This window comes from Pseudopipra pipra, chromosome 3 (assembly GCF_036250125.1).
Source record: "Pseudopipra pipra isolate bDixPip1 chromosome 3, bDixPip1.hap1, whole genome shotgun sequence".
Taxonomy (NCBI): Eukaryota; Metazoa; Chordata; class Aves; order Passeriformes; family Pipridae; genus Pseudopipra; species Pseudopipra pipra.
The window spans coordinates 81,767,710-81,783,286 of NC_087551.1; the positions used below are offsets into that span (position 1 = coordinate 81,767,710).

The 15,577-nt window shown below is 37.4% G+C and overlaps 1 protein-coding gene across 1 annotated transcript in view; it reads left to right on the forward strand.

The window, feature by feature from the left end:
- ME1 (malic enzyme 1) overlaps positions 1 to 15,577 on the forward strand; it is a 165,463-nt gene that overhangs the window by 120,073 nt on the left and 29,813 nt on the right. Inside the window, exons 7-8 of the mRNA XM_064651109.1 lie at positions 4,112 to 4,221; positions 14,523 to 14,620. Of these exons, the coding sequence (XP_064507179.1) occupies positions 4,112 to 4,221; positions 14,523 to 14,620 (208 nt within the window). The remainder of the gene's footprint in view (positions 1 to 4,111; positions 4,222 to 14,522; positions 14,621 to 15,577) is intronic.

Sequence of the window (15,577 nt, forward strand, 5' to 3'; positions counted from 1 at the left end):
CATATTAAATAGTCCACTATTTCTAAAATGTGGAGAAGTACCTCTTACAGCATTTTCTGTCATGACAACTCCTTGTAATTTTGCCTCCTAATCTTGTTATGCCTGAAGTTGCTGGCTTTTGACGTGCTCACTGTAACAGTCAACCACAACCATTCAAGGGTTTTACATCTGATGAATTTGTTGGTAGTAAGTCTGTTACTTGCATCTGGACCTGCCTGATCAGTCACTCTGAGTCATCTGAGGAAACTCAGTGAGGTCAATCTGTGCTGTATCTATATCAAGTATTGATGATAGATGGTCACATTTTAGGATAGCTGTATGCTTGTTTTCCCTTTCCATAATGTTTGAAAGATAATACGAGTTACAGAACTGTAATGGCCCACAGTTGCTTGAATTTGAGTGGTTTGAAAGGCGCAGCAGGATTTGATGACTGCACACAGGCAAGCAATAAAGTGCTTGGTTCTCTTCACATCCAGCAGTTATTTGTCTGCCGTACCCACGTATGGAGAGGTGCACGTCCAAACTGAAAATTTGGAATGACGGTAGAGAATGAGTTGCAAACAGAGAGGACATGTTCTGCTTTTGTGAGGGTTGATTCGAACAATTTCCCTTTATAGCGGAGAAACCGCAAGCTAAAACTGTCCGTCGGAGTGTGAAAGTGTTGGAAGGATGTTGCAGAGTAATAATTGAAGGAAAGTGGATCTCAGCTGTTGGCTGTGAACATTGTCTTAGGTTTTGGCTCAATTTTTGCTCGAAGTGATTGTGATAATAAGATGTGGAAGTCATAGAAGAATTGGTGGCTATTTTGGTGTGGTTGTTGCTTCTAGAACTGTGTGGCAACTTTGTAGCTAATTCCTTATTGCAAGGGGGTTTTCTGGAATGCCAGATATTATCTATTTTGTATTACATCATCTCTATGTCTCATCTGTTAGTGATTTTGAGAATGGGAATACTCCAAGCAGAGAAACACTGCAATTTTTTCATGGCTCCCACCGACTGGATTTGATTAGACTTTTTCAAGAACATAGACCTCAAGGTTCACAAGTCTTATGAGGTACTACCACAGTATGGGAAGTACTGAAGTGTCAGTTTTTTACCTGAATGTAATGTACTACACTTCCAGTGAATAAGAATGCTACTTAGAAATTTTTCTGCTATGATACCAAAATCTCAGAGGTCCAGAGTTAGACTGCTTGTTTTTTTCTATTTTAATTAAACAACCATGATATCTGGCCCAGAGAGTTAGTATGGATAGTGTGCCCAGTATAGGATGAGAGTTTTCTACAGGGATGCTTATTTAATATAACTCACAGGAAGTTTTGGTCTGTGTCTACAAAGGTAATGGATAAGAAAATAGAGAAAAATCAACTGCAGATGAGAAAATGGAATATTATATATGTTAAAATAAAGAAACAGACTGGCCTAATGACATCCAAGAAACACATATAACCAAGCTCCAGAATTCCAGAGTGTTAATCTCATTAGTTCCGTATTATTATGCAACTGTCAGCTCCTGGACCCTTATGGAATCACAGAAATTCATTGCAGAAACCGAATCAGGTTAGAAATTTAAAATAATTATTGAAAGCAGCTCTAGTTTCTTATTTGAACCCAGTTATGATTTACAGTACTGAATTACTGACTTGCCAAATTCTCTTTTAAAGAGTTGCCTGTCATTATGCTGCTGAAGAAGTCCAGGTTTTTCCATAAAACCTGAAAATGTATTTATTTTCAGCAGGGATTACCATTCCTGCCAGTGAAATCCCCGTAGATTTGGCTAATTGTAATATGGCTGTAAATATGTGATTTCCATGGAAATTAATTTAGTCACAGGAATTTTTGTCCTTTTTTTTTAGTTCTGATGGCTTTGCTTATTGTGGTTGCCAAACACATATATGGTTTAAAGAAAAACTTAACGTATTTATACTGAACTGCTCAGTATATTATTATTTATACTGAGCTTCCCAGGACATGTATGTATTGCTTTTTTGTATGAAGCATGAACTGCTTGACTATCTCTCATGGATTTGCACTGTTAGCAAATAAGGAAAACGTCCTTTAAATCAATCAGGATGTGTGCTTTTGCAGTCTTGTCCTGTTAGACACTAGTGGTAGTAATTTCATAGCCACACCTTAATGTAATATTTTTTTAAGTTTTAATCAAATGATTCCTTAGTCTTTGCAAATTGCCATTTGATTTATTTAAGTTTGAAATACCTTTTTAAAAAATATATTTTCTTGTAATATTATTCCAAAGTGGTATAACGTTTATGTGATATTTCCAGATCCAAACTTGTGCAAGCAGTTTTAGTGTTAACACTGTATTTTAACCTTTTCATGTTTTACTCTTTTTTTCCCCCATATGATACTGGCAGTATTCAAGTTATATTTGGTTTTTTTCCTGTTGTCAATGTCTGTGAGCTTGAATTCAGTCTTTACATAGTTTTTGTGTAGAAAATGTCTTCATTGGTTTTGGTGGCTTTGTGGGATTTTTTGCTTTTGTTTTAAGAAAGTACTTAAAAATGCCACATATGAATGGTAGGCAAGGAATCCAGAGACAATACTATTAAAAAGCATATCTAAGGACGGGAGGATATTTACAAAAGCATGTAGTGATAGGACACGGGGGAATGGCTTCAAACTGAGAGTAGCTTTAGATTAGATAATTAGGAAAAAATTCTTTACTGTGAGGGTGGCGAAGCACTGGAATAGGTTGCTCAGAGAATTTGTGGATGCCCTATCTCTGAAAGTGTTCAAGGCCAGGTTGGATGAAGATCTGAACAAGCTGGTCTAGACGAAACATGTCCCTGGCAGGGGAGTTGGTAATCTTTAAGGTCCCTTCCAGCCTGAACCATTCTGTGATTCTATGACTCTGTGATGTATAGTAGTAATGTTAATTTATTTTAACTTCTTATTAACTTTCATTTTAGGAGTAACCTTATTGGCACAGCATGGCAATTGTTTACTTTTTAGGTATTGGCATACAAGTCTAGTGCCAAGAGTCTTCAGTTTTTTTATTAAAAAAAAATAAGATACAGAATAATAGAATTATAGAGTGGTTTGTGTTGGAATGGACCCTTAAAGGCCATCTGGTCCAATCCCTTGCTGTGAGCAGGGACATCTTCAACTAGATCAGGTTGCTCAGAGCCCTGTCCAACCTGACCTTGGATGTTTCTATATATATACTCCTTTGTTCCTCTCTTTTATATTTTTTAGAGGTATTTGAGAAGCCTTGTGCCTGTCGAAGTCATCATAGGCAACTACCTATACTAGAAATTGTACACTAGTGAATTGGCAATGAGACTGTTACCATGAGGTTCATCAAAAGTTACTTGTCCCATGCTGTTGAACTGACTTACATAGTCATATCACCTAAATGATAGAAATTGCTCAGCTGATACAACTTCATGCTGTATTTTCAAAATGTAGTATATGGAGATTTCAAAGTAGGAAGTGCCAATTTGCATTTTTCCATTAGCTACAAGGATAAGAAAACATTAAAATGGATGATAACATTGATTATTAGCATATTATTTAAGAAACAGATGTAAGAAATATAGACAGCCTTGTTTTTGCATATACTCAAAATTTTAATGTATATTAGCCAAGTGTAACTCGATTCAAATTTGCAGCTATCACTTTACTTCCTTAAATTGTTCTCACATGTTTATTGTTTGTCTAGATTAACCATGGCTTTGATCAATACTTCTTTTATAATAAGAATGGTCAAGCAAAATGTTGTGAGTGATTACATGGTTCTGACCTGCATAATGACAATAAAATAAAATCCATGTTCTGAATGTGTTACCTTTTTATTGAGAGCAACTTTTTTTGTTCACTAGCTGATTTCCCACTGAAGACTTCTGTTGAGATATCTGCAGAGAGATGAAGACTTTCTTCACTGATCTTTTATTCATAACTTAGAACTGAGTAAATACTACTAGTAGCATAATTATACCTTCTAGTTAATCTATATGAACATAAAGATACAAAATATAACATAAACATATCAGTAGATGTATGAATCAAAATCTGACTGCAAATGTTAATAGCTTTTTAATATAAAATTTTGATTTTTTTTAATGTAATGCATAATTTTTTGCCTTTCTAGATATGGCATGAACTGCCTCATTCAGTTTGAGGATTTTGCTAATGCTAATGCATTCCGCCTCCTGCATAAGTACCGTAACAAGTATTGCACTTTCAATGATGACATTCAAGGTAAGAGACTTTTTCTCTTCATTAATGTGCTCGCAAGCCAGAAAAATAAGATTTAATTTTCAGAGGAAAACAAATCTATCATCTTTACTGTGATACTGGTAGATGTACAGGTCGTATCTTGCCTTGGGTTTCCTCAGCATGGGTTTCTGGTGAGCTGTGTTTGCTCTTAACCTTTCCCTTCTCATTTACATCTCATGCTCTATTTAGAAGTTCAGTCTTTGTGGGTTTTTTTAATAGTTTAATATGTGAATGGCTTTTACCATATAAATTATGGACTTCAGGATTTTGAGCAAATGTCAAAGCTCAAGTCTGGACTGTACTTCACTCAGTTTTTTTGTCACTGCAGTGACAACTGCTCCACTGTTCCTCCATGCTTGATAAACGTCAGACTGTATTTCGGTTTTTAAACTAACAACTCAGTTAAATATTCATGTAATTTTCCTCACAGTCTCATTCAGTTTTAGAGGGAAATGACTCTGTTTTCCCATCTGAATCATTTGTACAGCTGGCAACGGGAGAATATCTAGGATGGAAAATGTCAGTGAGGGGGATTCCCCAGTGCTCAATCTAGACGGGGATCTTGTCCCTTCCCTCCCAGAAAGAAAGACAAACAGGGCTGAAGTGGCATATGCTACTGCTTGAGTTGCCTTATATCCCGTTGGGAAAAGAGCACTGGAAAATAACTTTCTCTAGGGCAGTAAGTGCACTGGCTCCCATCCTTGCAAGGAGGCTGAAGTCAGAAGAACTGCTGCAGAGAGGTACCCAAGGAGGGCCCTGGGCACCCGTTTGCCTCTTACCCCTGTTTCCTTGGGTAGATAGAGGTCCTCAGCAGTGATAGGATCAAAAATGGGAGTTTTGTTGTTTTCATTTCTTGCAGTTTTCAGTGACACTTTAAGCCAACCATAAGGAGCTTGAGTATGCCAGAGGTCATTATTTTAAGTCATGCTTGGGGTCTAGGTCTTATTTCAGGGACTCAATGCATGGCAATGGATTCAAATAGCCCTTATCTTTCTGGTGTTAGGGATTTGGCTAGCCACATGAACTATGCTTCTGTTACAAGCCTGGCTGAGTTTTACTTCGCATCTGAAACAGATTATGAAAGACAACCTCCCAGATGGGAAATAAACTAATTATAAAATGTCATTTCCCTTTGTAAGAAGCATGATGCTTCTCTACACTGCAGGATCTGAGTGTAGCCATGGTTACAGCAGTCCAATATAGCATGCCAAACAGCATCTGGAAGTTTCCCTGGTTGTTTAGAGCCTCAGCTCCTACAGGGAATTCTCTTTCCTTGCAGGACAAAGGTCCTTAGCCCAAATCAGAGAGAGATTCAACTAGAATGTGGTTCAGAGAAACAGAAGGGAACCTTTTCAGCAGAAGTGTACCAAGTATGGGTAAACTTAGCTGACAAAGTCTTTTGTGTCTTTATTTGCATTTTCAAACCACTACATTCTCTCTCATGCACCTTGGAAGGTGTCACAGCTGCGTAATCACCTTCAGTAACTTTTTATTTTCATAGGATGTCATCTTCCCCTATAACATGGAAGTAGAATAACAGCCCAAATATAGATCCAGTGATCTTTTATCTCTCTTTCTATTCCAATTTTATAAACCCTAAGGATCTTTCACCTCACAATTTAAATGAGGATGGGTGGTGCTAAGTTTTTTAGCAGTCCTTAGAGATTTTCAGATTCTAGATGGCATTATTTTTTCCCCGCTACTTGAAAGAGTGGCTTTCTCTCTATTTAAGTTGTATTCTCTACCCCTAGAGCACTAAAGTGGACAAGTAGTGTCAGACCAATAAAAGCAAAGAAACACAGCACTGCATCTAATTTGCCTTCATCTTCTGAAGATAGTGCTTACTTGATATTTTAAACAAAGTTTCTCCTAGTCTTAATATTTTTCAAGGGAAAGCTACTTTAAGATCAAAAGAAATCTTTAATATGTTTTAAGGAAAGGCTTTTTTCATGTGGATTTTCACTGCCATAGGATATGCAGTGAAAGGATTCCTATATATCTTAGCGATGCAATGAGAACTGTTAAGTATGTCAAATCTAAACAAGCTATTAAATGATCCTGACTTCTGACAGACACTATAAAAGACAAAGAAAACATTGAAAGCTGCATACCCATCCTGCAGGTACTCACTTGGACAAATGCAGTTGCCTTCTCTTAGCTCACAGGTATTTACAGGGTGTCAGCATGCCCCTGAGTGACACCATTGCAGAACATTTGGAAGAAGTCTGCCAAAACACTGATCTTATGGAACCACTAGAGACTGACCATTAAGGGTCACCTATAGATATATTTAAGAACTTCTGGAAACAGATTTGTCTCCATCCCTGCTACAGTGAGATCACATCATTTCCTTCGGAGAAAGCTTTGTAACTTTTCCTACATCCCCTCTCTGTACTCAAGGAATTGGGAACAAGGGTGAACAGGATTCTGACTAACTGCTATAAAACTATATTGAAATAATAAAATTCTTCGTATTGTAGCATTCTAGAAAGCATCTTTGGTTTTGGATGAGTGGTGAATTTCTTCCCTCTGTAGTTACGGTAATTTCTTCATATTTATATTTTCAAAATACTCTTTTACAAACCCAATAGCAATAATGTTTCCTTAGGGAGAAAATATTCACTTTTTTCCTTGGATTCTTTTCTGGTTTTATTCTGACCACAAATCAGCTTGATGCTTTTTTTCTTCTTCTCTGTGAAACACATAAACTGATTTTTGGAAAAGAAAATCAGTGAAAGCCTTGGATTTAAAACAAATACTTTTATCTGGTTCTGTCTAACTAATGTTTTCCAGAATTGAGGGCATTTTGATCATGATTTCCTATATGGGAGGAATATTAATTAATTATGTAATGTCAAACTTCACAACATTTAGAAATTCCTGAATTAGATGAGGTTGCTAGTTTTGCTTATCTCAAATATATTTAGGAAGGAGAAGCTGTAAGGAAAAGGTGGAATTTTCTTGAAGATATGATACGTGGCTTTTTTATCTCTCCAACCCCTGCATGGGAATGGACCAGTGCCAGAAGAACTGGAGCCTGTGTTGTCAAACAAAGCTGTTTATCAAGGTGGAAGATGTTCTCTGCTTGATCACCCTAGAATGAGGCAGGGTTGGGATCTATGGTTTGAAAATCCCCTAAGAGAAACTATCCAGTTCCCTTCCCTGCTGCAGGAGAAGTCTCTTAAGACCTGCTAAAGAAGAAGTCCTAGGTACAAGGCCAGGACTGCAGTGTCTGAAGTCCTGCTTACAGGTGGGACCAGCTTAGGCCATACCTGCCTGCCCCTCACAAATCCAGCTGGGGCAGTGCAGGATGCCATAGTGCTCCCTTTCCACACCTGTTTGATTTTGGTGGGTCTTTTGAAAGAGTTTTTGCTACTCAAGTGCAATGAATGGCTTAAGGCATGTTTGCGCATCTTTAGGGTGGTGCATTTGTTTTATGTGGGTCTCTCACTGCTTATCATGTGGTAGCTGCTTGTAGTCATTGCTGATGTGGGTACATTTCAAATAGTAATATAAATTTCTCTAGCCTTTCTGACTCTATGCAGGTCAATTATTTAAATTGTTTTAATCTTTTTTCCCACTCCTGTACTTTAAAATTGTCTCAATTGACAATGACAAACTTCTGCAGTATAAGCCAATCTAAATGGAATAAGTGTTTCACTGTCCCACAATGCCCACAGTGCTTTTCCCTATTATGGACACAGAGACTGTATTTTTTGCCAACAAAAATATTTACTTGGAGAGACTGCACTGGATTGGAATTAATTTTGGTATTCATCATGACCTTAGATGTCATTAGGTTTTAACAGCTGTGCTGTTTAATTGCATCAACATTTTATGAAAAGAAAGAAACCTAAAATAAAAATGTAGAGCCCATATAACTTAAGATTATTGTTTGATTTTACATGTATGGTTTGATTTGAAATATATGATAAATCACCAGACTGCCATTTGAATAATTAGGAAAATTATACCTGGAAGTTACATTATGACCAATTCAACATTAAGTCAGTTATTAAGTCATCTCTGCCATTCTCAGAGATCAGAATTTCTCTGTCACAACAATTCTCCTTTTTAAGATTTAATTCTTTTTAATATTAACATCAAAAAGTATACATTTGGTACCTGGAAATTCCAGTTCTTGAAATAGCATTGTAAAGAAGGTTTTGGGTTTGTTGTTGTGGTTGTGGTGGGCATGGGGCTTCCAATTCATTCTCTGACCAGGAATTTTAAAAATGCAAAGTTGAATGACATGTAATAGCTCATATATTGATATTGTATATCTCAAATTCTGATATGATGTGCAAACTGCAGAAAACTTCTTTCATAATATGAAGAGAAATTTGCTTACAAGTGAAGCACGTTGGGATTTTTAAAATAAAATAATTTTTAAAAAACCTTTTAAGACATACGCTGTAGAGCTATGTAAAGTGTATTTTTCTTTTAGTATATTCAGGATATCACCTCTCCATTACTCAGTGGTAAATTTACATTGAAATCAGTATGCTTTAAAGTAAATGCCTCACCTTTTGTATAAGTTTCCACGTGTATATACAAATATGTGTATGTACAAGTATTCCTCTGTTTCATTTTTTTCTCATTACAGGTTTAAAATATAAATCCATTCGCAATCAGCTTGAGCAAGGAGTTGCACCAAATGACCTCCCAGTCACAGCCACCCTGTGCTTCTGGGACTCTATATCCCTTTCCAAGTGTGCCAAATTGTTTCTGTTTTAAAAAGGATATATTCCCCTTCCCTAGAGCCTTTCCCTGCTTTGCACTGCCTGACTGTTGCAGCTGCAGAGCAGGGCAGTGTGCACACAAAGCTTTGAGAAGCCAGTTCATAGCAAGGAGAAGGAGTTCCCATCTCTTACAAAAAGGTCCTTTTGAACTACCCACAGCAGTAGCATTTGCCTCACTAGCAACTGAGATTATACCTTTTTGATAGGATCTTTACTCTCACCTTTTTCCCAGTAAATCTAGGAGATGAGAATGGATTTTTTTTTTCCCCCCCGAGCACTCTATGAAGTGCTATTTGGATGACTGGCTGTATTAACATGTGATTTCTGTTCTTCTTTGTATTAAGAAATATGAATTTTACTTTTACCACTTCCTAATCTTTTAGTCCAGAATGAATACCTCAGATTTTAGAATGTGCTGTAGAAAGTTCTCCCCTCTTCTTGCTTGCTAGCTTTTTAAGACAAGGTAGGTAAAATTACATAAAGGAACTACCAATACTTGATTACAAGTTTTATTTTTTGAAACTAAATAATGGACAAATGCTTCAGAGCCATAAGCCATTTACATCCAACATAAGTGAAGTTCTTATTCCTCATCTTTTGGGGCTTTTCCCCCCATTTTTTGTCTTCAATTATGTATCTGCTGAAAGAATACTCTGTGCTCCAAAGCATTTATAGTATGCCAACCCCAAAAGGCCATGGATATCCCTTCACATATTCATGCTCAGTTGCACAGTTTACAGTAATAAGTAAAGCTAAAGAATCTTGCACAGAAAACACAGACTTGGTATAGAATGGTGTACCTTGAAATTTCACATCTATTGTATTTTTACAAGACTCACCTTCCTAGAAAACTATAATGAAATGTTTGCTGTCACACAGCAGTTGACACTACTTTAGAAAAATATCCTTTGTTAAAATTTGTTTTGGCTATTCTAGAAATTTATGGAAAATAGAATGGGTTTTCAAAATCATATCCATGAACAATGTCTATCTTATTTGCACACAAAAGATTTAACCTGTGCTCTGTAGGAGAGGGCCAAGTCAATTCTCTCCTTCCTATAGCGATGACAGTCATAAAAGCAGCAAAATTCTGTTTCTGCTTCATCATGTCTGAGCAAAGTGGTTAGGCTTTGGCAGATGGACGGGAATTGCATTTTGATTCTTTTCAAAACCTCGAGTCAGTATTCAGGGTGAAATTTAAGGTCATGCTGTTAGTCAGAGCAGTTCCGGTTAAACAGATCTGCTATTCAGGCTGACGGTGCCCCCCTTTCAGTAGGAAGGAATAAGGGAAGCTGCTGACGAGGAGTGATGACAGCCACTGCCAGCAGCAGTGATAGTGGGTTCAGTAATCTAATAAATTGGGTCTTTATCCCTTTTAGAATCAAAAGGCTGAATAAAATTGGTGTGGACTACTTTTAAATACCGTTTTTAGAGCAGTACTGTGCAAATCGTGATTTGAGAGAGATGTCATATTTAAGCCTTTATATATTGCTATTATAACTTTTGTTCTGAATCAGCCTCATAATGAACATAAAGGTAATGCTAGCTCACATCCCATGCAAATAATCAATGAAAAATATTACTGACAATCAATGTAGTATTTTATTTATGTTTCATATATCTTTTACTTTTCCTTAAAACAGAGGATGGTATAGTAATGTAAAAGTATCCTAACTGGTAATACTTAATTGCAGTACCTTTTTCTAGCTAACAAACTTAGCAACAGTACACCAGCCATGAAGATAAGATGGTATCCCAGCATTCCCATTTGTTATAAATCTATGATATGTCACCAGAAAGCAGCTTGAAGTGCAGCTTTCATGGCTCTCTGAGAAGTCCTCTAATGAGGGCAGAGTTCTGAGGTGACCACAACTTCTGTCTTCAAGAGCTGGAAACAGGACTGTACAGTGCTCCAGCTCAGCTTTCCTTTTCAGGAGCTCAGACTGGTGGCCTTAGGAATAAGCTATGTTATGTAGGCTCTCTGCCTCTCCTCCCCTACAAGAACAGCTGTGTAATATAAAATAGAAAAAGAATTTTGCATCCAAGGAGAGGATGGGATTTTTTTCTTGCTGGTTATGGCGATCGCTTGTTTGGTAGAGTACCCAGGGAAACTGAGAGCACACTCTGACTTCTCTATTTTGCCATTTTTGGTCTTTGCCAATTTGGCCCTTACCAGAGGAAGGCAATGTCATCTGGGAAAGAAACAAGCTGGCTCTTGGAGACTGTGGGGTGGAAGTGTCTCAGCCTGATGGTTGTTGTTCCCAAAGGCATGCCTCAGAGGAACCATTTTTAAGATATTTTTATTTAGAAATGAAGGACAGAACAAGTCATAAAAATTACTATATAACTAAAAATGCCAAATTTGTATGTTCTAAACATTAAGTGAGCTGAGAACGAGGTGTCCTGTATTTCTGATGATTGAAGGGAAAAGTCATAATCAAAAGCACGTAACAAACTTTTTAGTTCTGAAGGCACGTTTTTTAACTGCTCAGGTGGATTTACTTCGAAAAGTGACTTTCTAACTTTAAGACGTGTTGTTAAATTCTATTATGCATTATCTTTTATTTTTGAAGAAGTAGCCATTCTTGAAACTCAGATGATCCTACCTATGAATCACAGATTCAAACCCAGCCTTCAACACCCAGATGATGTCATTTAAGAAGAGGTTTACCTGCTACCAGGCTTCTTATTACTTCTGGTTTTTTAGTGCCTTAGTTACATGTCTTGAAAAATCAATGGCCTGTGTGCCTGCGGTATGAATGTCTGTTTTGAGCACCTCCTGGAGTTTAATGTAGAGATTACTGTTCTCTCAACTTTAAAATTCACCTTGTTTATGAGACAGTAAAATTATGAAGAGCAAATTTAGGGGAGCTGCATGTCGAGGGCAAATGTCCAATGTGCAGATTCGGGACCACACACTTTTGGAGGGCTTGTCATACCTATTTCACACTTTTTATGAAGGAAAAATCAGTAGCAATGTGAATTTTCCCCTCAAAAGCAACTGGGTGGCTTGTAGACAATTGCTGACCCTGAGATTAGCTCAGTTGGTTAGAGCATGGTGCTAATAACACCAGGATTATGGGTTTGATCCCTGTATGGGCCATTCACTTAAGAGTTGGACTCGATGATCCTTGTAGGTCCCTTCCAACTCAGAATATCCCATGAAATTAGGGACACAACATCCAGTGCTCTGCACACACTTGGTGCAAGCCACCCTAGGATCAAAAGTTTAGGAAAACCAGTTAGGGCAGTGATGATCAGGAATAGATTTGTAGAAGCCAGCAGATGAAAGGAGGTTGTAGCCATGTCGAGGTTGGTCTCTTCTTCCAGGCAGCTATCTGTAAGGCAAGAGGGCATGGTCTTAAGCTCTGCCAGGGGAGGTTTAGGTTGGATGTTAGGAAGAAATTCTTTACAGAGAGGGTAATCAGGCATTGGAATGGGCTGCCCAGGAAAGTGGTGGATTTTCTGTCCCTGGAGGTTTTTAAGATGAGACTGGATGTGGCACTTAGTGCCATGGTCTAGTAACCATGGTGGTAGTGGATCAAGGGTTGGACTTGATGATCTTTGAGGTCCTTTCCAACCTGGCTGATTCTATGATTCTCCTTTTAAGTTCTTGCAGGCTTCTCAAAATCATTTGTGGCCTCGTCTTTGGTTTCCTTAGTTCAGTCAGTGGCAGCTGCTGCCCAGAGAAGGAAGGATTCATTTCTTTTCCCAGAACTGGACATCGCAGGGCCTGTGTTTGTCTTCCTGTGATTCAGCTCTCTCTGAGTCAGATAGGCATTTTAAATCTTCAAACACTGTTGAAAACCATTTTTTGACTTCCAATACCTAATTGTTAGTGTCCAGTACAGCTTTTTCAGTTCTGATGAAATTAGTGCTGTCTGATATTGGTTCTTCAGAATTTCCTCTAAAGAAACACATGGAGCACAACTTTGCTGCTGCTATTATCTATGTCACTACCACATCCCCATCCACAGGATGTCTTTATGGGTTCTGTGAACTTGTTGAAAACTAATGCACTTTCTCAGCATTTTTTCCAGTATTTAATGGATCCTTGCAGAAATAGAGTCTGACTGGTTTGGGGTTTTTTTGGTCCACCTTATGCCTGGGCTTTAATGAGGATAATAACTTGTGAAAAATACAAGCTTGTTGCCTGAAGTCAGAAAAATTCATGAAAGAAAAAATTCATGAAAGAAAAATTCATGAAAGAAAATCTTCCCCCTTCAGTAGACTTTGTTGGGGAGAAGGAGTCACCTTCAAGCTTTGGGTCAGAAGAGCCAGATATGAGATCCTGACGACTAAATACAACTTTCTTGAGCATGACAGAAGCTGACAGCTAGACTCAGCAGTGCTGGCAATTCACCTGCAGTCTAGTGTATCGATTTGGGTGCTGCAGTTCAAGGAATAGAAGAAAAAGCCCAAGGAGAGAAATGAGTGCTGTTTTAGAAAGTGTGAAAGACTTGGGATTGTTCCACATAAGAAAAGCATGTTGGGACAGCATTAATCTTCAAATATAATACATGACTTGTTGCAAAGACAAAATAAAAGGTTTTCCAGTAATAGATAAGAGACCAAAATAGAACAAGAAGAAGCAGAAAAGAAACATTTACATTTGAAATTTTCAACCAAATGGAGTAGCTTTCTGAGGAGATCATAAGAGCATTCAAAAGAAGACTTTAGGGACAAGTTAGACAAAGATACGTCAGCAATCACAGAGGTATGACTGATCCTGCCACTGTGAACAAGTTTGGGTTTGATCCCTCCTTGGGTTCTCTTTATTGCCCTACTATTTATTAATAGCTGTTTCTCACAATGAAGACCAAAATTTTTCCATTCAAAGGCAGACAGGTATCTCGTTCTTTGTGATTCTGATTTGGAGAAGAAAGGCCTCTACAGGCTAAATCTTAAAACTAAATGTTAGCCTTTTTCCCTGGGTAGCATAACTCAGAGATAGATTTAAAAGGCACCTCCAGTGTTTTAGATGCTGGTGAGCTGAGACCCCCTTCACAGTGGACTGGAGTCTTAAATAAGGTGGCCCTATTCCTTCAGCTAGCTTTGCTTCTCTGTAAATGTTCAGTTTGTTCATCTACTCTGACAACCTCTCCATGAAAAATGAAGGTTTATTTTAGTCTTGTATTTTACTGTACTTGGAGTGTATCTATTTTAAGAATGAAACCAGTATCTTAATTTTCAGTATCTGGAGTCCTTCAAAATACACCTGTCTGGGCTTTCGCACCCTTCCCTTCTAAGAAAGGTCCTAACCAGAGTATTCTATAGTTTGAATGCCCTAGCCATTATACCCATCCAGTAGAATTAATTGATCATATTTAATTTCACATTACTCTGAAGATATTCCTACTTAATTTAACTTTCATAAGAACAAAGTAGAGCAAACCCCAGTTCCGCTCAACTATTTGTTACTACCCTCACTAATTGTATCTTTTAGCCAAAAGATGCTGTGGAATTATTTAAAATGTAATGTTTTATAATTGTGTCCAGAATAACCAAATTTATTCTTTTTTTTTTTTTTTTTACCTTCAGGAACTGCATCTGTTGCTGTTGCAGGTCTCCTTGCAGCTCTGCGTATTACCAAGAACAAGTTATCAGATCACACAGTGTTGTTCCAGGGAGCTGGAGAGGTATGTATTTTTATACATCATGAAAAATTGTGCTCTGGTGATTTTTCTTAGTATTTAATCAAGTTATATGTGTCCACTTAACAAGATGATTAAATGGGTAGAACAATCACTAACACGTGCTGAAAGTTGTTTTTTAATTCAAATGTAAACTTGCAGAAAAATCTCTGATCATCTTGTCAAGCCTTGTATTTTTCATAAGACATTTTTTAGAGATCTGTTCTTTTTTTAGAACTTCTGGTTTTAGCTCTTCACCTGTAAGTTATTGAACTGCTCTCAATATAAGCAAACAAAACATTTTTGAAAAATGAGGAAATACATCAGAGAAAGTAAAGAAAACATTTACATAAATCAGGGTTATTTAGGAGGAAGCAGTGCCCCTTTGAATTTTTTTTGTCATTGAATACAGTTTTTCAGTGTTCTGCATATTGAGATCATCCATTTATGAAGATTTTATGCATATTTTTTATACTAATTTTTCAGTATTAATTTCTAAGCCACTTCACACAAGTGAGGGTTGTACTTATCTACAGTGAGGCTTGTCATCTCTTGTATCTCTTGCATGAAGTCTTCAACCCCATGGAGACTTCTTTAATTTCATTAAATATTTGATGTGAAGTCTGTAGTTTTCAGAACTACTTGTATCCATGTCTGGTGTGTCAATGCCTTGGTGCATCAAGACTGTCCATCTCTTTGGAGTTCCTTCCCCTGGTTTTGCTCCATGTTCAACAGAGAGATTAATCCATGGTCTAATGTTTATTTTTTTTATTAGTATTGTCAGCGCACCTGTTACTGCAAAGAGGTAATGGTAGATGTCATCCCTCCTGCAGGAGCTCATTTTTAATAAAACTACTTATTTCTTAATGAAAAAAGGGTAATCTCACTTGATTCTCAGTGAACAAGAAACAGAACCAACCCTATATATGTATATGAGTTGGTAATCAGAAATACCGAGTGGTC